Source organism: Ctenopharyngodon idella, chromosome 11, assembly GCF_019924925.1.
Source record: "Ctenopharyngodon idella isolate HZGC_01 chromosome 11, HZGC01, whole genome shotgun sequence".
Taxonomy (NCBI): domain Eukaryota; kingdom Metazoa; phylum Chordata; class Actinopteri; order Cypriniformes; family Xenocyprididae; genus Ctenopharyngodon; species Ctenopharyngodon idella.
In genome coordinates, this window is record NC_067230.1 from 10,559,194 (window position 1) to 10,583,623 (window position 24,430).

The 24,430-nt window shown below is 36.4% G+C and overlaps 2 protein-coding genes across 3 annotated transcripts in view; one reads left to right on the plus strand and one right to left on the minus strand.

The window, feature by feature from the left end:
• Positions 1 to 1,823: 1,823 nt before the first annotated feature.
• diras1a (DIRAS family, GTP-binding RAS-like 1a) lies at positions 1,824 to 10,394 on the minus strand. Its single transcript, XM_051913178.1, has 2 exons — positions 10,164 to 10,394; positions 1,824 to 4,243 (listed from the first exon to the last, which is right to left on the minus strand). The coding sequence occupies exon 2, from the start codon at positions 4,188 to 4,190 to the stop codon at positions 3,603 to 3,605; it is 588 nt and encodes a 195-aa protein (XP_051769138.1). The 5' UTR covers positions 4,191 to 4,243; positions 10,164 to 10,394; the 3' UTR covers positions 1,824 to 3,602.
• A 2,739-nt stretch (positions 10,395 to 13,133) lies between these two features.
• Positions 13,134 to 24,430, plus strand: part of apc2 (APC regulator of WNT signaling pathway 2) — a 45,940-nt gene continuing 34,643 nt past the window's right edge. The window contains exon 1 of one of the 2 annotated variants that reach the window (XM_051912774.1): positions 13,134 to 13,257. Coding sequence is in view for 1 of the 2 variants with exons in the window: in XM_051912773.1 (XP_051768733.1) it covers positions 17,480 to 17,518 (39 nt within the window). In the remaining variant the exon portion in view is untranslated. Of the gene's footprint in view, positions 13,258 to 17,395; positions 17,519 to 24,430 lie in introns of those variants that run through there. The other variant, XM_051912773.1, reaches the window with a different exon arrangement.

The following is a 24,430-nucleotide window of genomic DNA, read 5'->3' on the forward strand; positions in this document are numbered from 1 at the left end:
ACTTTGGAACAGGTTACCAGTTCACATTAGATTTGCTCCTACATTACAGATTTTTAAATCTTTGTTTAAAACGTATTATTTTTCCATTGCTTTTAATGTGCCTTGATGTTTTATTTTTGTATTCTGACTTCTGTAGGTGTTTTGATTTTCTTTTGATATTTTGTTGGTTAAATTATCTCTGATTTTATCTGTGACATTATTATTTAATTGTTCTGCTTGTATTTATCTTATCCGATGTTGTAAAGCACATTGGTCAGCTGCTGCTGCTGTTTTAATGGTGCTATATAAATAAATTAAACTTGAAACTTGGACTGATTTTACATGTGCTTTATTATGCAATCAGGCAGAGGGGCTCCTTCAGTGTCTACATCAGACTCAGGAACTCGTTTCCTTCTCAGGGAACCACTGTTACAATTGTTCGTCTATTTTACTCACCCCGATTGATGTTACAAAACAAGCTTTCTTTATTCTTGGGAACATAAAATAATACATTTTGAGAAATATTTTGTGTTGTTTGTTTGTTTATCTAGCCCATACATAGGAAGTAAATTAAAAGAAAAACTTTTGTCACTAAAAAAAGTTGGTTACCAACATTCTTCAATATCTTCTTTTGTGTTCCACAGAGGAGAATAAGTCATACAGCCTTGGAACGACATGAGGGTGAGTAAACAATGACAGAGTTTTCATTTTTGGGTGAATATTTAAATTAAATTTTAAATTATTGCTTCAACGTAAGGAGTATTTTGCAAACATGTTAAGATGTGAATAACTGTACATTTGAGTGAAATGTTGGGCTTTACATTGAACTAATCTTTATGCATGCTCTGCTTTTCTATCCTTGTTATTATGCAACTTCAGAAGAACTACAGAATTTAAGAAGACTTGGAATATAGTGCACAAGACATATGGACCACTTTCATGATGCATTTATGGTGCTTTTACAGTCTTTTGTGGTGAAATGATAGAGCCCCATCTTGGCAAAGCCTTATTTGTGGAAGTTGAAAGTCTTACATCCAGTGACGTTCTGTTGGAAATGTCAACTTTCCTTATAAAACACTGCACAGCACACAACCCAGACTCAACAGAGTAAAATCCCCATACACAAATATATGCTTTTATTTCATCAACTAATTCATGCTTCTCTTTCTGTTGAATCTTCCGAGATACATCATGGCTGACTGAGCAGATGTTCCACCAGATGCTCTTGTTGCATCTTCAGGTACACTCATTCCCCTCAGTATCTATCATTATTATCTATCATCAACTACAGTAATGTAATAAGGGCCTAAAGTTCATATCTCTGTTAAAAAAGACTTCTCACCTTAAAGAATTATGGTGAGTACCTGCAATCTCATCTACAGTGGCCCCAGAAAGTATTTTGACATTTAAGTCAGACTTAAAAATGTAGGAATGTCTTTTGTTTTAAAGTATGTAGAAATATCAAAGCATTTGCTGGAAAGAGATAGAGTATAGCACAAACATGCTTTTTCAAGCAAAACATGTCAAAATCATTTTTGATTAATTAAATGATAAATCAATTAATGCTGTTCTATATAATGAACTGACTTCATACATCCTGTAAAAATCACCTTGAGAATTGTTCACAAACTGCTCAGAAAAGTGCCATTAGTTCTGAGAGCTCTAGCATTATATGTTTCCAGATACCACTTGGATAATATTTTGTATATAAATTCAGTGCATTTGCATTGTCATGCAATGGCATTTTTACACGTGACTCGAGTGTCCAAAAGTATCCAAATACTTTTGGGGCCACTGTATACTGTATGTAGATGTTCAAACCCACAAAAGAAAACAAGCAGTAATTAATTCCCTTTTGTTTGTGCTTCTTTATTTTTCTGGTCCCTCACATAATATTTATTGAATAAACACTGTATCTGCAGTAAAGTTGTAAACGCAGAGTGTTTGACAAGAACATTTTTGTAAAGGTTAATGCTCTGTGTTTTGAATGTGCTCAAGATTCTAAAAGTGCTTTTATAGTATTATGTATTGCTAAAGCAAATGGCAATAAATTATCAGAGGAAATATAGACACTGACAGAAAAACAAGGGCTGTACAGGGGCTTTCATTAGTGCTGATAATACACATAGATTTTACATACAGGATATATGTTTTCAGTTAGATGATGAAATGCATATATTAAGGTTTTCGAGTGCCATCAACACTTGAAAAACAAAACAGAGTAAAACAAAGCACCGATCGACACCCCCAAACCCCCACCCCCCTCACAAAAAAATAGCTTTTAGAAATGATCACATTTAGGACTTATTCACTGTGCTTCAATAAGGTATAGCTCTGTTCTTGATGAAAAGATCTCAATCACATTTAATATGAAGGTAGTTTATATCATCAGACATGCATTATGCACTTTACTCTGTTATACCAGGTTACATCACTGGCAAGTCGGTTAACTATGAATGTCCTTCGTCCCGAATTGTTTTCCGATTTGTAAAAGGCTTTTGTGCTGCTATGTAATTTGGAAGAGCGGATAGTGTCGCCTCTTTAGCTGTGTCCAGGCCTTTTCCTTCTTTGGATGAGAATCCCGTACAATGTATAACCAGTTCAAGACATTTATGTCTGCATTTCGACACTGTACCATTAAAGCCACAGCCAGACATAAAAATGGCCATATTGATGATTTGGTCTGTCTTGAATTCAATAAAAAGTCCACAGAAAGCAGTAGAGAGAGCATGTGTGAGAATAGTGGGACGTCCTCCCTGCTTCATGTGTCAGCTTATAGTCCTGTACACAAAGTCACTACAGGAGCCAGATCATACAGGGGAAGGGAGACGATTGAAGGTTTGGATGCACACTAAAGATTACCTGATTAAGACTGAGAGAAATCGATAGTTAAAGGGAGAGTTCACCCAAAAATGAAAGTTCTGTCATCTTTTACTCACCCTTGTGTCGTTCCAAACATGCATGGCTTTCTTCCATTGAACACGAAAAAGGAAATTTAAGAATCATAAACGTGCAAAAGAACCATAAAAGCTTCATAAATGTGGTCCATATGACTAGTGCACTGAATTCCAAGTCTTATAAAGCCATCCAATAGATTTGTATGAAAAAAAAAATAGCTCAAATTTGCATTGTTTTTTACTGAAAAGTTTTACATTCACCCTGGGTGAATATTTGGCATGTTAATGCAATATGTAATGATATCTAATTCATAAACAAATTGTTTGCTTGAATCTTTTTGAAGAATTAGTTGATCCACAAAATCAGTCCGAATGTTTCATTCATGAGTTCGACTTATGGTTATGATTCTAAAATTCACACAGTTAATATATGATCTCATATGACTTCCCTTATAAGACTTGGAATACACCTCAGAAGTCAAATTGACAATTTCAATGAGATTTTTTGTTTGCATGGACAAGTTTGGTCAGTACAATTCTTTAAAAAAAATTCTCCTTTTGTGTTCCCTGGGTGAAATAAGTCATATGGGTCTTAAAACGGGATGATAAGTAAATCATGACAGAAGTTTTATTTTTTGGGCATACTGTTCCTTTAAGGTGAGGGACTTATGTACATTATCAAGGAGTCAGTTACGCGTTGAGTGGTGCGACCATGGATCCAGCTTCCTACATCACACTGCACTTCGCCTTCAGCTTGTCTGCACGTCTCTGCTTGCTGGAGCGCATGTTCAGACTCATATCCCGCTTCTTATCCAGGTTCAGGAGCTCCTGAAAAAGCTCCTTCACGTTGGAGTTGGTCTTGGCTGATGTTTCCATGAATGCACATTTCCAGATGTTTGCCTGAGCTTCGCCCTCCTTGGTCTCAACCTCGCGCTGGGTCTCGTCGCTCTTGTTGCCCACAAGCATGATGGGGATGTTCTCCACGTTACCTTTGATGGCCAGCACTTGCTGGTAGATGGGCTTCAGCTCCTCCAGCGACTGTCTGCTGGTGATGGAGTAGACCAGGATGAAGGCATGGCCCTTGGAGATGGACAGACGCTGCATAGCAGGGAACTGGTGGCTGCCAGTGGTGTCGGTGATCTCCAGTGTGCATACGCTCTTGTCGCAGCTGATGACCTGTCGGTATGTGTCCTCCACCGTCGGGATGTAGGTGTCCCTGAAGGTGCCCTTAACGAAGCGCAGAACCAGGGAGCTCTTGCCCACGCCCCCTGCTCCAAAGACCACCACCCGGTAATCATTACTCTGCTCTGGCATGCTGCTCAGGTTTATCGGGGTATGTGGCGGTTAAGAAGATTATTCCCTGAGATCTGAAAAAAGAAAAGGGTTTCATTTGCTACACATCCACGTAAGAAGCATATACAATATAAATTTGTCCTCTGAGGTGAACATTCAAACACAAATAATAGAGATTCTGAAAACATTCTCATTGCCAAACATCAAACCAGAAAAAAAAAAAAATCTATTATATGTATCTATTATGTCTATTCCAATCAATCTATTAGCAAGGAAATGAAGACCAGCACTGGTACATCTCCAAGTGACCTTCTACATTAATACACCATAGTGTTGTAGTCAAGACCACCTAATCCGAGACCAAGTCAATACCAAGACCAGTGTGTGTTAAGACCAAGACTTTGAGGGGTGGAGACCAAGAAAAGACCAAGACCAAGACCAAGAAAATGCGAGACTGAGTCAAGCCCAAGACCAGATCAGCACTCAAATTCATCTTAAAGACACACATTTATGTCTTAATGTTTTATTTTTAATCAATAAATACAATTTGAATAATAAGACACTATATAGAGCTGTTAACAATCAATGAAATCACTAACAACAAAATTCAGTTGTACTGCAGAGGTGGCACAGAAGTTGCATCTGAATTGGTAAAAAAAAATTACAAATGTCTAAACAATGTTTTATTTATTGAACGTTTGTATAAAATTGATATCACATTTGCAATTGTGCTTAAATTTGTGAAAACAGCTCTCTTGTTGTATTTATATATATTTAATAATTATATCATATGTTATAATATAAAAATCCAGATCTCACTACCTTTTTGCAATATCTTTTTTTTTTGTTTTTTGTTTTTTTTGTTTTTGTTTTTTTGTGAGCATTAGTATAATCCCTCAAAAATTTCTGACCCTGCACAACAGTATAAATAAATCAAATTCAAAATAATTGAATAATTAATGATGTTAATAATTAACATTAATGATGTTAATAAATCAGACGATGCATTGACAATTTAGTGAAATCCTTACAATTGTGGTCTTCACCAGTCATGAAATAAAATCCAGAGTCTTCTTAGTTTGAGACCAAGACAAGACCAAGTACAAATGCAGTCAAGACCAAGACAAGATCAAGACCTTCAAAAAAACGGTCTTAAGACCGGTATCAAGACCAAAACCGGTCTTGAGTACTACAACACCACTACAATGCCTGTTTGAATATCATCCAATAGTGGATTTTGCCCATACCGACAAGTAAGGTAGGAAAACGGGCAGATAACCAATAGATCAGTGATTGTTTTTAAAATCAATAATATATATTAAAATGTTAATAGTGAATAAATCGAAATCCACTCAGTGTATAATAGTGCCAAACTGTTTTAACAGTTTTATTAACTAATTAAAATGTTTTATAATTATTAAATAAAAAATTAAAATAAATTCAAAATGACTATGTTTCATCACTCAAACACTAATTTCATTTTTTATTTTATTGTCATTTTAAATATATTTAATGATATAAAATGGATTTTAGATCAAATCTAAATGTCATTTTAGAACGGCATCATATATTTTATCTATGCGCTTCTCATAAACAGTATACTGTGCTTATGTTTGAGATTTATATATTTTATCATTCTCACTTTTTACACATTTACATTTTTTGGGGCTCATTATTAACTATAATTATAGTGTACTATTCCAAAAAGCATTAAAAAAAATCAATATGCGCATGTCCCTTTCATGTGAATGTCACATTTTACCCTAAAATGAAAGGAAATCCTAATAAGTACTACCACAATGTGTTTTTGCATTAGGGCAATGAGAATTTTGGGGAAAAATGTTTTAAAAAGTCATTTGGGTTTTTCCCCTATCCCAGCTTAACCTGCAGAAATGGTTTAAAGTAAACCACTTGTAGGCTGATTCCACCAAATATGTAAACACTGTGGCTCTGTGGCACTATCAAAGCATAGATCTGTTTGTTTGAGCACCTAGACTAGCACAATATAGCAACATCGACACAATCAATATTGTGCATTTGTGGACATACTGTAGATGGGGAAGTGTCTGAAATGATGGTAGTGATGGTAGTGGCACAGAAACTACACATTTCACCTCAAATTTGTAAGGACATAATATTGCAATACTAAAACAAAAGTCTTAAAAATAGACTTAATTATCTTAAAGTACAATATAATTTCTGATTTCTTTATCTTAATTTAGGGCTGAAATATGAAGTGCTTGACATTTTTCATGAGATCTACACATGACATCATTGGTAACAGGGATGCCTGACAAAGAAAAGGATGTAGAAACAATTTTCACTGAGAAATCTCTATAGATTTGTGTGTGCATTTTTGTGACATATCAGGACACAAATTTGTATAATGACATGGGTATGACATAGGTATTACAAGGAGAGGGTGGCTTATGAGGACATTGCCCCATGTCCCCATTTTTCAAAAGGCTTATAAATCATACAGAATGAGTTTTTTTGAGAAGAAAAAATGTGCACAGTTTCCTGTGATGGGTAGGTTTAGGGGTAGGGGTAGTGTAGGTTTGTACAGTATAAAAACCATTATGCCTATGGAATGTCCCCACAATTCACAAAAACAAACCTGTGTGTGTGTGCGTGTGTGTGTGTGTGTGTGTGTGTGTGTACATTAGTGTACGCCACTGTATGTCTGTGTGCCTTTGTGAATTGAGTAGTACGGTCTCTGCTGCCATCAGCATCAAGGTCATCTATTAATGACTCATTTATCTTGCTGTGAAGCAGCCGTTGGACTCAGTCTCCTGTGGAAAGCAAGTTCACACCAGATATTTCTGGCACCTTACTGAATATTTGCAGCATTCAGAGACAGGGGCCACTTCCTTACAGCCTCAAAAGAAATTTATCTAAATGCCTAATTTTCACAAGATAGATCAATATACACACACCAGACCAATGCGGTCTGATTAACAGAGAGTTTTTAAGAGCTTGAAAATGCTCTGTGGGTCACACATCTACTTCAGCCCCAGAGGAAATTTCAGCAGTACATCTGAATTAGCGGTAATGATTACTATCACTCAGATGAACAGAGACCAGATGAGCCATACTAAAGACTTCCTCTTTGGTTTGCTGGCAGCATAAAATGAGTGGAAAGCAAGTTTTGAATATTTAAGATGTTTTGTTGTTCTATGTGCATGGAACCAAAGTCAAGCTTTTATAAAACTGACTCATACATATTATATTCCATCATTTTTCTCTTATTTTCAGACATTTTATGAAGAGGCTTAGTAGATTATGTCCAATAGAGGTAATGCACAGGACTGTGAGAGATGTGACATGCTGTTTGAGAACAATGGAACAGGGATATGAAAGATAAATGCCAGATCAATGATAAATAAATGGCTGGGTGAGGTACCATTTCTGTCCTCTCCACAGACACAACAACCAATTTTCTGATTTTTAAAATACTCTATCAATATGAAGCTACGAGATTTCAGACATATGCACAGTTTAGAGTTACAATGTAACATTTTGTAAAGTAGACCATCTTTAAATATTGATTTGATGAGCCAAAGATCAGAATTTAATTGTTTTGTGCCAGTTCTACCCTGTTGGTAGATTGTAGTAACTACACCGCTTTCTCCATTCGATAAACATAAAATGTAGCCATGTATTCCTATAAATTCTTTGCAAGCTATATATAAATAGTTCAGTCAAGAAACTCTTCAGAGCAGCTGATTGATTCTCTTAAAGCTGACCACTTTTTGACCAATCTATTTATTTGTTCTATTTATTCACCCAACTGCAGCGTGCCATGGGAATTTACCTTGCCCTCCACCTTCCCCAGCACCACCTGCCGAGATCTGCTAGGGGTTCTCCCTACTTTCCTTGCAGCAGCTCTTACTGTATTCACTGTATTTATGTGCATGTTTCGCCAGTAGCCTCCACTCATGCAGCATGCATGAATTAAAAAAAAAGTTTTTTAACATTGTGATGTCTGTCAGCATCGCCGATGGATGATGACATCGTCTATCAACCCAACCCTACTACTTATGAGATAAAAAGTCAAAATGACAAAAAATTTAAATTAGAACATAAAAAGTCAAAATTATGACATAAAAAGTCATAATAGAAAAAATTGACTGTCATAATTTCAAGTTTTTATGTAATAATAATGGCTTTTAATTTCATAATTATGACTTTTAATGTCATATTTTTTACTTTTCCAAGAATGTTATAATTTTTAACTTTATGTCATAATTATGATTTACCAAAGCATTTTGGCGGAAACAGGCTTCCATACAAGTGCCTTATTAGTAAGGGCCATTCACACCAAGAACATTAACTATAAAGATAACTATTACAATAACTACATCAGCATCCACACCAATGCACACTAACATTCTATTTATTATAAGCATATGCAGCAGTTGCGTCATCTGCCATTTTTAATGGTCAAGCTCTGATTGAAGCATTGGCTGTAAATGTTTTTATAGTTCATCAGTTCATTCTCATAGAATTAAAACAATTATTGAAACTTTATAGTTATTGTTATAGTTATTGTCCTTAGTGTAAACGGGTCTCTTATTAATGTGTATATATACACACACATTGGTGTATATTATCATATTGGTGCTGGCTCTGTTTCATAAAGCATCAAACTACTCGAAACTGTGGATTACAGTGATTTTACCATGGTTAATATTCCACAGCCTCTGTCTGCTTGGTTATGGTGCACGGTACCCACTGAGGCACCGCAGTAGATGATATCGCATTCGTTTTCTGCTGGTTTGTACCAGTTTGCATGATGTCAGTATATAATAGGCCTTTGAACACCTAAGCTGTATTAGAGATTCTCCTTGAGCCACTTAGGGACATCTCAGTTGTGCATCGTTTTTGGGACTCTGGGAATTCTTTGGTTACTGTGGAAACAGACCTCGAGGGCATGTATAGGGTGATTGCGAGAATAAGCAAAAACAAGAATGAGAGAATGTCATCAGAGATACTGAAGAAAGAGGGAAAAAAATGATTTCTAATGTTGCATGTCATCTTTCTGTCAGTTACCCTAGTAACCAACTGGCAAACAGTGGGTTTAATTTACGTCACTGCAGCCTATTCATACACTGAGGTGAAAGAAACTATTTATAGTGAAAGGAAAAAATGTAATCTCAGATAAGTTTAGATTTTCTTTTATATTCATACACAACATAATTTACTGATCCACACTGATTATTTAAAAAAAAAAAAAAAAAAAAAAAAAAACTTCAAATCTACAGCTATTTCCCCTGAGGTGAAGAAATGTGTAACTGAGGTGGTCTGCAGGAGACATGCAAACGTCTATAGCATGTGATGTCTAAAAATACCACAACCCACCAACTCAATTCTTACTCAAGCTCCTTGAAATCTCTGATGGAATGCAGATCTGAGATGGTCCGCATCTCTTAATAAACGGGGTTTGCTGTTACAACTGGCGTTAATATTGCGCGTAAAGCTGTAATTAGGCAACATACAAAACAAGCATCCTGTTATTTTCTCTCAGCCAGTTGGGTAATAAAGCACATATAGGCCATGAAACCTGAATGAGCATTTCGAAGCAATGAGAGGCCGTGGATAACAGAACATGCTATTTAAAATTTCGTTTAACTTAATCATATGTCGCGTTCACATTCATACGGAAACAAATAAGATCATCAGAGCTTCATTCACACAAATTCGCACTGAACGAAGCGTCATTTCTAGGAAGGAAGAGAACGATTTTTTACGCGTGAAGTCGTTAATCGCTTTTTTTGTCGCCAAACAGGCGATGAATAACAAAATGCAAAGGCTCCTCAAAGTCATTACGTTGCTGTGCGCCGAAAGATGCTATTGCGGTCCGTCACACGAAATTCTACAAGGACGCGCGTCAAAGACATGAGCGTATCGATACATGAAAGCCGCATTTCTCTAAACGCTTTACATACTAAAACAATTATGTATATATAGCTAGTGAAAGCGATGTATTCTTACCTGGCGACTGTGTTGCAACGTCCCAAATCTTGTTAGTCATAAATTACAGGAAGCATTAGGAGATCAGATACACGACAAATGTCTTACACTCTCTGCCGTACCAGTCCCGTTTCATTTTCTCGTGTTATTTGCATGGCGTAAATCGAGTGATGTCGCTGAAAATGCTGTTATTGCTCTTCGGGCGGGCGGGCGCGCGCGCTCCAGCTGTCCTACCACGTCCTCTCTGACGCACGCAAGCACGCGATATGCGGCTCACCCCCGCGTCCTGTGTCCCGTTACACGACGAGAACAAAAACCCCACCTGCTCTATACCGTTAAACTGTTCTCCATCTACGCCATGTTGATCATACAACATTGTTCCGTCACTATAAGGGGGATGTTACATTAATAAAACACCATTTTGTCCTCTGTTGGCACACACTGGGGATGGATGGAGGCACTGGAATGATATAAAAATAGAATAAAACTTTAAAATAGCTATAAGAAAATATCTTACTTTATCAAATATAAGAAATAAACGGATTAAAATTCAGATAGGTTATTTAAACGAGCTAAGTACGCACCTGAAATATATTATTCTATAAATGGCACTATATGGTTAAGAATATGTTGAGTCCAAACGGTTATATATGGTTGAATCATCACTATACAACACATTATTTTGAGATTGTGGATCAGATGCCATGTGTGCACCTGCCGATGTAATCAGGTTGTATAAATTAAGCATTACCTAACGCATTTAGTATATATATATATATATATATATATATATATATTATACTATATATATATATATATATATATATATATATATATATATATATATATAATATACTATACTATACTATATTATATATATGTATATATATATATATATATATATATATATATATATATATATAAACAATCAGCTATAAATATTTTAGAACAACAGACTCCCTAAGCGTTTCCACACCACTTATAAGGTGTGCTCATCTTGGCGTCAGGATGACCACTTATATTCAGTGGTGTATTAGTATTTGTCTCCCTCCAATGGTTTTCTGATGAATCGACAAAGCAATCATTTCACAGTATAAGTGAAGCCTTCATATAAAACTTTCAAAACAGCATGCAGTGTTGGAGAGATGTTATTATTTATATAGGTAATGAAAACACATGTAACATGTAGGCCTATATCTCAAGTACTCGAGTTTGACATGAAGTATTAATGTTACTAAAAAATAAATAAATAAAAACTCATTGGCATCACACATCAAATGGTCACTGCCCCTTAACACTCAATTTGAAACCATTGTCATCAATATAACACTGGAATATAATTATTTAATGACATGCCATTTAAACTTGCCTATTCTGAAAAAGAATACTGACATTTTATAAGACTAATTAAAAATCTTAATCTTAATTCTCACATAATATAAATCACAATGTAGCTTACTCAATGATGACCAAGATGTTTGAATGTAAAATTCTAACCTCTTTTAATATTAGCCATGTTACCTGTGAGATAGCGACAATTTTTGCTTCAAAGAGAGTGCTGCACTATGATTTTGTCTCATCAGATATTACAGACAAAAAAAAAATTTCACATTAACCACTATGGATGTGTTATTCCATTGTTTTAAACAAGCTTTGACGATTTTCCCATATAGTCTTCCAGACACAGCCTTTTTTACTCCAAGGTTGCCGTAGTCCAAGAGAATAGTGAAAGTCAATAGGGTGATATTTATGCATTTGGTAGACAGTTTTATCTAGAATGACTTATATGCACTTCATCACCATGTGTTTTTTCTTGAACTTGAACTAATGACCATTACATGTCATCCTCCAAAACTGTTTGTTCTATAATACATTTGTGTTTCAATATGTGAACCTGGACCACAAAACCACTCATAAGGGTCTTTTTTTACCTGAATAAATAAGCTTTCCATTGATGTATGGTTTATTAGGATATGACAATATCTGGCCGAGATACGACTATTTGAAAATCTGGAATCTGAGGGAATCTGAGGGTTTTCTCAAATCTAAATATTGAGAAAATTGCCTTTAAAGTTGTCCAAATGAAGTCCTTAGCAATGAATATCCACTTGCAAAAATACATTTTTAATATATTTACAGTAGGAAATTTACAAAATATCTTCATGGAACATGATCTTTACTTAATATCCTAATGATCTGGGGCATAAAAGAAAAATCAATCATTTTGACCCATGCAATGTATTTTTGGCTAGTGCTACAAATATACCCATGTGACTTATGACTGGCTTTGTGGTCTAGGGTCATATATTGGAGTGTGCTGTAACAAAATATCAGTGTGTGTTACGTTTGTAAGTGAATCGTTTTCCCCCAGACTACAATGATGTTTAATTCTGTTTGTGGCCAAGAATTGAATTGTAATTTTAAGACAGTGACTGAATTTTCAAAGAAAACCTATATAAAAACTTAAGTAAAACTATAAAATCAACTGAGAGACAGGGGCTACTTGTCAATATACTTTTTAATAATTTTTTTTTATTTTGTTATTATTTTTTATTTTTTTCAGATTTATCTTTGAAAGTCAATTCCTATAGACACAAACCTTAAAGTATTTTCAAAAAAAGCAGCTAAACATATTCAGTATTATTGTCCAGGGGAAATATACTGTATATGGTGTAACACATGTTGACCAATAGCCTACCAATATTGTTTTTATTAATCAATCAAAATTAATCCATTTTAATTTTAATTCTAACCTTTCATTCATAATTTACCTTCATTAAATAGATAATACTTACCTGTAAGTATACTTGTGTGGTTTTGTGTCCACATGTTTACATACATGTGAAAACATTTTCACATTTCACATGATATTGCAACAGCATTTCTCTAAGCCTGCACGGTCAGGTAATTGCATATTTTTCTCCTGCCAAAATATACGTTCGACATAAAAATAAAAAAAGAGAGAAGGAGAAAGCGAATGTGTGTGTGGGAGGGAGGGAGAGAGAGCCGTGACATCAGAGCGCGCAGCATCACTGAATGCAGGGCATCATCCCCACAGAGAAAGACAGCAGCGCCTCCACGCCCAGTAAACACCACCAACGCTGCTGAACATGAGGTAAGATTTGCACAAATTAAATCTATTAGCGTATATGTTAAATGGATAACATATGGATCGCAACACATGCATGTTTGCAGGTATTTACGCGTTAAATTTAACGATGAAATGTGTGTCCGTGAGACGTGATGAGGTCCTGATGAGAATATTTATGAGGGCGCCAGAGAGGACTGCACACCATAAGCGTTTTCCCACGAATCTTAAGGTTTAATGCCTAAATACGATTAAATTGAACTGGCTGATAAAGAACACGTATTGTTTCAGGGATCTAAAAAAAACAGCGATTTTCTCTGTCCGATATCGTAGCTAAATATCACGACCAAGGTCAACAATAAAACATCAAAGATATCTGCTGTACCCGAGTCATGGGCTTTGATATTCACGTATCCGAGGGTCATTTTCTTGTTCAAGTTATGATAAAAGCTTCTTATCAGTCATTTGAAGCCATTCGATGCCCATAGAAGTAAGGAAATGATCTTGTGAAAATGTATTTCGGCCTCCATCACCTTGAATTTTGCATGAGCACAAAGAAAATGTGACGATTTATGTTATCGTATGTACAATATTGTGTGTAGACTAGTCTTTTTTTTTTTTTTTTATCCTAGACCAGACTCTGAACATGGCTCAATGAACATCAGAGCTAAGGAAAACTATTATCATAAAATCGTTTTATTAGATAGATAGTTAGATAGATAGATTATTATAGTCCCCTTCATTTCTGTATGAAGAATGCATAAATACCTTGGTACACATTTATTCATGGCATAGAACTATTGCCTGAAATACTTACTTTACTGATAGAGAAATGTAATAGCAATAAACAAATTCATAGTGAGGTGGATGGTTAATCAATATTTTAAGAATTATTGTATGATAAGTGGATGATTATCTTGCACTGTATGATTATTGTATGATAAGTGGATGATCAGTTCTTTCATGATTTCATGGAGAATGCTTCATTAAGAGAATGTTTTATTAGCATACTTGTAGAGCGCATTAAGAGATAGAACATGAGCACAACTATTTAGCATACTATATATAATTTTTTATATATAGGAAAAAAATTGTACAACAAGATGTAATAGTGTTGTATATATAATGTAAACTATTACCAATTACATTATTATATAGTGAGACTATTACCCCTAAAAAAACAAATTCATTAAATTGAGGCCACATCTTCTAAAGCATAAAGGCTGAATTCAACCAGCATTAATTCTAGATGTTTCAGGGACCATAACCAGGGAGTTACTGTCCTTGAAAACCCATGTCTGGACCATCCCTGTGCAGGTTGATGACTCAACCTAGTCCCCATGGACATGGATGTGATGCGTTAGTTTGCCAAAAAACGAAAAATGTGAACTTGTTATGTAATGTTATGTGAGAATAATAGAAACTGACACCCATAATGTTATTACTGAGTAGTAAAACCTTGCTGGCTATTCAGACAGAAGAAGATGGTTGTGCTTCATGAACTAACTATAAGAGGTTGTTTCCTCAGGGGCACCTTGGAAATATTCTAATGAAAATGACAGTTAATCTTTAAAACAACATATAGGCCAGTTCAGTTTTGAAATTTTAATATAACATTTTATATATTAAAATGTCAAAATTAACACGTTAACATGCGATTAAATTTTTGCTAGCGTTACTTTATATGATCGCGCTCTTAGTCATGCAAATGCTTTTAAACCATTGAAACAAAACAAGACACAAAAGAGAACGCAGTGCTGTACTGGTGCGCACTGTCTGCGAATCTTCTGTCTGTGTGACACACACGACTCATGCGCATAGAAAGCCGCATCAGACAGTGCGTCAGCCACATTGAGTTCTCTTTCACGCTCGAATGGACAAAAACACAATGTCCGTTTTGTCCTCACAAGCACAGTCTTAAATTAGTTAAATAAAGTCTTAAATGAACACGAGGAGTTGTGAGAAAATAGGATGCAGATCCGTGTCATGTGCGACAGTAATAAACCTGATACAGTGTGCCATTAATGTTAATCAAAGAACAAAAGAAAAAGAAAATCACTCACCGCTCTTAATTGAATAATTTTTGTAGCTTTAATAAAAAATTAATCTATATTTTAATCTAAATTATGCAGTGAAGACTGTGAAGTGTTTGATTCTGAATATGTTAGATCAAATATTTAAAATATACTGTCTTCATGTTGTTTTTACATTAATTTGGAGATAAAATGTGAATGTGAATATATTAAAAACTTTAATGTTAGGTGCGATTAATTGAGATTAGTTACATAAAAATGTCTGATTAATTAGTTAACTTTTTTTATTCGATTGTTAGCACTAATATATCGGGTTCTCTTTCAAAGTGGAACTCAACATTTAATCTTGGATTGATGCTATGGGGAATGTCATCAGAGTGATCAGTGTTGAAGCACGTGTGTAAACACAACAATTTTACAAATTTATCGGCCAACGAGTGTCCATAATTTCATTACCGGAGTGCCTGCGAGTATAAGAGGGTGCCTGCAATGTGCGTCATCAGCTTTTTTGTCTTCAGGAGCCATTTGTTTGTAGTAGCATGTGTGAAGACGATTTAGTATGGAATACTCAGACAAGCATTTTAGGAAGTATGTGGCTCTGTTTGACACTTGAGGACACACACAATTTGTGCATTTGGTGTTTGGGTGAGGAGCATGCGTGTTCAGTTCTCAAAGGTTCTGAATGCACCGATTGTGAGTAATTCACGATGTGGAAGCTCTGTTCACACTTGGTTGCAACCGGATGGAAGTTTTGGTTTTGCAATTTATTTAAACGCATCTGATTCCGGCTAAGTAAGTCCGTCGAGTCAATTTATGCTATGCCCATTATGGTTGTGCATAGGCACAGCTAACAAGGCTGGCATTCCATCAGCATGGCAGAGTGGATATTTGTTCTCATTGCGTAGATCCAAGATGCAGTGTTGAGTTCCACTTCGAAAGGGAATGTCTCAGGTTATGACTGTGATCATGGTTCCATGAGAAGGGAATGGGACACTGCATCTCATTGCCATGCCTCTGGCTTTCCTGCACGTCTCCATCTGACAAAGTTGATGATGTACATTGCAGGTTCCCTCTTATACTCAAGGGCACTCTGGTAATGATGTCATGGACTGTTGTCAGTCAGTAAAATTGTCGTGTTTACATACATGCTTCAGACACCGGTCACGCTGATGACGTTCCCAATAGCATTGATACAAGATGCAATGTCTCATTCCCCTACTCAGGGAACCGTGGTTACAGTCCTATCCTGAGATGTTTTGTTGTTGTTGTTGTTGTTGTTGTTGTTTTTAGAGGTGTGGTCCAACAGCTGGAAAGCTTATGTAATTGCTGTTGTTTATAAATAGAAGGTCTGATGTGTAATTTGTTTTTTGTTTTTTGTTTTCTTCCTCAGCATGCATAATATGTCAAAGCTGATTTTAATAAAGGTTTAGTCATGTTGTGGTCAGTATAGATTGATATGTCCCATGAGATATAATATACAGTATATCTGTTGAAAGACATGCGAGAACTTCAGCTTAGAATCTGAAACCTGATCATAATACAATATTCATCTGTGCTTGCACATTTTTAGAGAGTCGGTGCAATTTTCCAGTCTTCAGGGATGTTGGAATTAATGATATGGAACATATTATGAAGGTTACTGTAGTGCTTTTTTTTTTTTTTTTTTGTAAAAAAAATAAAAAAATATGGTTGCATATTTCTTTTGGCATCTCTCCTGTCCTGCTAAATTTTGCTTACCATTAGATGAAATTGTGATGAGTCATTAATATTACTAGACCCTTGGTCATCTGAATAATTCAATGACCTTACTTTATAACCACACTGTTGATTGATGGGTCTTTGGCATGGAGACTTCAGTGCTAATGCAGAGGACGTTAACATAGGATCAGCTTTATAAGAAATGCCTTTATTAAAATGTTAAAGTAATCCAGGCAATTCGGTTTTTACTGGCTGGAAAAAGGGGTATTTGTTTTGGAACATTCCAAAACAATATACACTCAATGAAATGTCTGACTATTCCCCTTTTGTATGATGGATGAATTGCCTGAATTTGCAGCCACCATTTTATACAAACTGTCACACAGTACAGCATAACAGTCCGGTTAACATAGTCTCTTAACAAACACATGACCTGCTGGATCAGATATGGGATTCTCAAGCATGGTGCCTTCCTTTGCAGGTGCTGTTTCCTTGGTAACCAGACGGTCTAGGAGTGAATGGTTGTTGTGAGATGTGGTCAGGGAGGGGGGAGGAGTGTAAGCATCCTCCATCTTCTTTGTTCTCATTCCTACTGCTTGTGGCCTACTTTAGTTCATCGTATCAGAAACCCTCTGCTCAACACGTTTCTTTAAAAATGAATAAGACCACTTGATTATTATGGGGTTTAATAAATGATATGTTAAATTGTTTTTTTTTTTCTAATTAGCTTATCTCTGCTCTCTCTTATTAATATAATATAATATAATATAATATAATATAATATAATATAATATAATGTAATATAGATTCCTTGCGTTTGCTAATCATGTGTTGGGTGCACATGAATGCATTTACAATGTCTTTTGGTTATGGAATATTCATACCATTTTTAAAACTGAAAGAATGAACAGTCTGATATTATATTATATTATATTATATTATGGTTGATTGAAAAATTACTATGTTTCAGTGAGGCTGTTTGCTGACCTTCCCGTCATTTGCTGTTAATGTGCTTGCCCACTGTTGTGTGTGCATGAAGAGCCTCAGGCTGTTGTTATATCACAGTTAGGGAGGACTTTAGGACATAGAGTCATAGCTACATGTGTGAGCCACTCACACAACATCACTGATTCTCTTTTCACCTGACACAGTAAATACGGTTAAACTTTCAACCATGTGTTGTATTGCCGATAACTTCTAAAAATTCAGTCAGTACAGAATTGTTTTCAGAAACATTTCTGTGCCAAAACAATAATTAATATATCTGACTCACTTATACTATTTTTTTTTTTTAATTAATTAATTAATTTATTTATTTATTTATTTATTTGCAATTCTCTAAATCAGAAGTTAATTTATGGCCTGGCGTCATTAAATATATATTATTAAAAAAAAAAAAAAAAAAAAAAACAGCAAAAGTACAACAGCTCCTTCATTTCTGACTAATGTCTTCTGTTTGTTCTGGTTGTTCTAAACAAAAGCTGCATCATTAGACTATTTCATTGCCTCTAAAAAAAAAAAAAAGAAACACCCTCAGCCTGTGTATCTGTCCTCTCTGCCTTTCCCATGTAACCCAGGGAAGATGTGCTGTACAAATGTAGATCTGAGGATCACAGCATACAGTGAGACAAACTGTATGTTTGGGTATCACTTTATGTCTAGTCACAATGCAGAATCAGAGGCTGTGATTTTTAGAGCATTCCCTTCTAAAGAGAGCAGGGATAGGGTGTTGCCATGGCAACTATTGAGAACTGCTGCCCCGCATTGGTAGCTCTCTAACACTCTTTCAGTTATTTTCCTCAAGGGATAGATCTTTGAGCAGATTACCCAGCATCCACTGCAGCATATACAGCAGAGCACAGAAAGCACAAAAGATTAAAAAAAAAAAAAAAAAAAAAGGAGGAATCGCCATTTCCTCTCCTGGCATCATTAATTTAACAGTTATTGAAACACCTCCAGGAGCCAATTAAAATGCAGAAACATCTAATGTCTCTGCATGGCGCCCAATTGGTCGTGCATTCAGCCTATTAGATCTGGAACAAGACTAGCCAAATGAAAAAGATGAACCAGCTGTGCTTTAATCCCTGTGGACGGTCACACATGCTTCATCATCAAACATCTCTCCATTTTTTAGCTCTCTCCCCCTCTCATTTTATATCTTACTAAACACACACTTTCAATTTAGGGTCTCCTGTGCTGTCCAGAATAATTTATGCTGTCCAAACCCTGCTGAAATTACAGAGAGATACTGTGTTCACTGTGTCCTCATAATCTAAAAGCAGTTGCGTCAAATTCAACCACTGTTCTGGCCATCGTGTTCCTGGTAAATTGGTTTTCTCTATTGATCTGTAAGTCTGAATTTTAATTGATTGATTTTGGGGCTGTGCATGATCTTTATATAATCCAGCCTGTCCTTAGATGGACCTCACCCGAGGATATAAAGGCACATGGCTCTCCAGAGAGGTCTGATTGAGTGTCCTGGGGTCTGGCCAGCTCTAGTAATGTAGTTTAACACTGGCTAAAACTGGGATCTGTTCATTCTGGAGAACACAGCAGTTTGTTTGTGAGTAAATCTTTATTTGACTAATGGAGGGCTATTAGAGCAGAATTACAGAGACTTAATTTAGACAATTAGAGGATAGTCGTGATTGCAGTGAATGCCTTGGTATTTCGTATCTGTGCTGCTAAACTATTTGCGCTACAAACAAGTATGTTTATGATTATAAATTAAAATAAGTTAACAAATACCAGTTTGCAATTTCAAGCTGTGAAACAGACTGTTTTTGAATGGCTTAAATAACTGGAACTGGATGACACCGGTTCGGAAGCCTTGCGCATTCAAGTTAAAAATGGCCGCGCCCACACTTACGTTAAAAATAAGGTAGATAAAAATAATTCAGTAGTATGTGGATGTGTTATGTAAATGTTACAATGTAACACTGTATTGGCCTGTGTTAGAGGTCTGCGCAGGACTGTTTTTTTCGTCCCACTCCCGCCCGATCCCGCAAGGTTCTATTCCGCACGCACCCACTCCCGCCTAAAGTTCACTCTGTGTTCACCCGCTATCCGCATATAGTGATTTTCTTCCCGACCCGACGAGTCCTGCTAAATTTATATTGTTTCCAGAATCTCGCATTTAAACTTCCCCTAAAGAAAGAGAGTGATTGGGGATAACAATTATAAAATTTTGCATAGCATATACAAGGTTTTTATTTGTTATTTGTCTTATGATGCTGTCAACACCCTAAAAAATGTCAGAGAAAAAATGTCACAAAGAAAAATAGGCTAAATTAAATAGCCTACAACATGTCCCTCTAAACTATAGGCTAAGCCAAAAATACATATAAACGAAAACTGTTGGCTTACTAGCTATACTGCAAAATGAAATCTTTTTTAACATCCACGCAAGAACAGAATGACGCTGACTGAAGACTGTTTCAGAACGTCTCTCCTCCAAAATCCAATCACAAAGGTTGAATGTTCTCTGAAGGTGCACTCGCGCAGACCTCTAATGCAAAGAACATATCTTGCCAGGTTTCTCAGGACAAGGAACTGGGGACTGTGTGAACGCCACCACTGCAGAAAGTTTTGTTCACTTCAAGTTCACTTCAAGCACAGATGCGCTGATGTCAAAGCATCTCGACTGGGTTCCTACCTAATGTACACTATAGTTACCGACCGCAATCCGCCTTTCATTCAAAATTTAATCCCGCGCAGCAAGAAATCTTAGCGGGGAATGCAGACCTCTAGCCTGTGTTAGGTTGTGTTAAGCTGTGTAGGGTTTGTTAAAATGTGTTGAGTTCTATTAGTGTCCTTTAAGCTGTGGGCCAATAGACGATGCCATCGTCCGTGTTGAGCCGGCATCGTGATTCCACGTGATTCGAACTAAACCACTGATATTCAAATGGCGAGCCACAGTCCGCATCCGGCCCCGGCATGTTTCCATCTGGACCACGAGACAGAACAGTAGCGCCATTTTACTGTTTCTAGTTGAAGTGAGCAGTGCGTCAAAACAGCGGTGCAGATCACATCACAAACACTCGGGATCATTTGTGGTAATGATATTTCAGCGCTATATCCTCTAGTAGTTTTATCTAAAGCCAAACACGCTTCATTCATCCCTTCCACTCTGTGCACCCCGATGTCATCGTCCATTGCGATGTTTCACTGTAAACATCGTCCGATGCCAATTTGGTAGACATTGCCCAACCCTATCACACAACGCAGGAGAGTATCAAACAAACAGTCTTTTAGAATCCAACACGAAAGGGAGGCCTAGGTGGAACCACAGTGACGAGCAGCCGAGGTGCAGCCAGGGTGCTGGAGGATTGAGGCAGAGCCACTGTGACTGAGGACCAAGGCGGAGCCAAACAGAAAGCGGAACCCAATGGAGCCAAAGGAATGGAGGGACAATGCTCAGACAAAGTCCCAGAAGTCCATGGCGTAGACAGAGTGACTACTGACCAAGGCAGAGTTGGCCAGGAGGGAAGCCTGGTGGAGCCACAAGGACGACGGTCCCAGGTGGAGCTGAGGGGGCAAGGAGCCAAGGTAGAGCTGACTGCTCGGCGGGCCGAGGTGGAGTTACGGGCTCTGCCGTGGGCACAGGCTCTCGGTCCATGGGGGGCTTGGCTGAAGTCTGGCTGTGCTCTGGGTCCTGAGTGGGGCTGGAAAAACCAAAACTAAAACACAAACAAACTGAACATAAACCTGACAATATTGGGTGGTTTTAGGGGCTGTGCATAGTGTTGGGCTGCTTCATGGCTGTATTAAGATGAGCTGTTTTAGGGTGTGTTAGGGAGTGTTAAGCTGTGTTGAGTTGTATTTAAAATGGTGTTTAAATGTGTTAGAGTGTGTTTAAATGGGTTAAAGATGTGTTGGTTTGTTACTGTATGCGGTGTTGAGCTGTAGTCTCTGTTCAAATGTTTAGGGTTATGTTAAGGCTGGTTTGTACTCGCCGCGTCTGCATGAGCGCGAAGGTGTGCGTAGCAAAAATGACGTCATCGCAGTGTGGGCAGTCGTGCACGTTGATTGCACAAGACCTCATTTCGCGTAACGATGTGCACAGGATTTTTTTGTAACTTTCCACACTGCTCCATTTCCGAAGATGCACTTTGAACTTTGAGGCGATTCTGGCCAGGCAGGTATGTCTGTACCAGCATCTTATTTTGTCTAAATTAATTGCTTACATTTACAAAATGAGCCTACAATAGCAGAAACAAGCTTTTTTTAATAAAAATAAAGGTCCATGTTTAATAAGAAATGTTCACGAAATTAAATGAAAATGTTTAATGAAATTAGGAAATATTTAAATATTTAATGTTTAATATAATTTTATACAAATATTCTCATATCCATATACAGTATTTGGTTCTAATGTCACAAGTAAGAATCTCAAGGTTTACTGGGTTTTACAGGATTGTTTGGTTCTTTTGTGGTGTGAGTTTGGTGAAGTGTAATAAAAACAAACATCGTCGCCAGGCAAAAGTATAAGTAAGGCTTTAAGATGTGTAAGGACATTCTATTATCAGTATCAGGTTGAGGTTTATATTATCACACTGGTGTAGACCCCACTTTAAAGAGTAAATAGATTCAGATGTTTGAGGTTCAAGCTTCCCCATCCCCCAGCATCTGTTTTCTTCCTCCATACTGTAAATCTGAACTAAACAACAAACATGACCACACATCATTAAAACGTGGAAGTGCTTAGGGTATGTGCATGTATATTATTACTGGAGGGACAGGAGCATATAAAAAAGATAGAAAGCCAGGAAAAGACAGCAGAGAAGACTACTGACTGAGAGAGAGTGGGGGAAATAAGAATGTTTAATGTGTTCCTGATCTGGTCTATAGTGGGGGATGGTCAAAAAGGGTTGGAGGAGCTGCTGGCACCAGTCACAGAGAGAATTAACACAGCCGTGAATAATGTAAACCTGTCATATCAACCGCAAGGAGGCTCTGTTCATACAGACAGATGGCTTGGTGATGATTTTTTGGAATTTGGTCATCCAAAAGCTTAAAGGCAGACTTTGCTTTTTTCAAATCTAATATGGTATACAGAATGCAGTATTTGTTTTTTGAGGTTGAATGTAAATTAATGTCAAGCTGAATTTATGTGAATAGCGCTTTTCACAATACATATTGTTTCAGCTTTACAGAAAATCATGATGTTAATGTTTATAATATCTCAATATCTTCACATTGCATTGCAGGTTAGAGCTGGGTGATAATATAGTTTACATATTGAGACGATACAAGCAATCAAGCAGTTGAGATTTGCTATATGCAATTGTTTTAGGTGAATATATGCATGCGGATAAAGTTGGACATACTACAGTATATACTCAATTTTATATATAGAGTTGTGGAACATTTCATGTTCCATTTGACGTTTACACAGCTTCCTGGTTAAAAGCACATGCACACCATTTATCTTACACTACCTTTCACTATACACTGTGACTTATCACTGTTTGAATCACTGTTGGACAGTGTTGCTTTAGAAAAATGACTAATTTACAAACTATTTGATTGCAGTTTTTGAAATATTTGTTTTGTTGATTATTTTCTCATCTGAGTTTCCATTAAAAGTATAATCTATATATAGATTATAGTATACTGTACATACACCAGGTAATGTTTGATACTGTAATAAGGCCAATAAAAAATGTATATGTATTTCTGGATCCAATGTTACAAATGTCAGTTGTTCTTTTAGGCTTTATCTAGGTTTTCTCTTTAATAGTTGCCAATCTGTCTGGAAGCCCCACGGGAAATACATTCAGGCCTGGCCAAGTTCGAACATTGATTAAATATGAAATCAATCTAAATTAAATTTGGCTGATGATTACTTTTTGGCATTAGATGGCAGCAGTATGAAATGTTCCTGAGAGGTCATGAGTCCTGACAACACCTCAGCTATTAGAGAGGGTTTTTGGCTTGTGGGTAATTTATTTACAGTTCTGAATATATGTATGCTTCTGTGGAGGAAAAGAAGGCAAAAAATAGTATTTCCTTCATATTTCCTCACTGTTTTTATTTTGTATAAATGGCAGATTAAAAAATGTTTTTTAGCTGCTCCAAAGTGGTCCATTTTTTTGATTGTTATCTGATGTTGGACCTACGTTAAACTTGGTAGACCATCTTGATCAAGGTGATTAGAACTGGTAGGCTGGTCATGGGGAGGTGCATACACTGAAAAGATACTTTTAAAATTAACAATTCAAAAATATTTAGTTTTTCTCAAATTATTTGATTTGTTTCAAACCTTAAATTTGTACTTAAAATGAATTTAAAATATTTATTTTCCAAAAAAAACAAAAAACATTCATACAAAGGGAAAAGATTATTTATTATAAAGGGGGCAGTAGAATATATTAAGCAACAACCACAATGTTACTAATGCCAATAATTTCATTAAAAACAAAAGATAAATTAGCTATAAAATGAGAAAGCAGAATAAAGAATTCTAC

Excerpts from the sequence above, each read along its gene's own strand:
- diras1a (XM_051913178.1), bottom strand. The coding sequence starts at position 4,190 with ATGCCAGAGCAGAGTAATGATTACCGGGTGGTGGTCTTTGGAGCAGGG.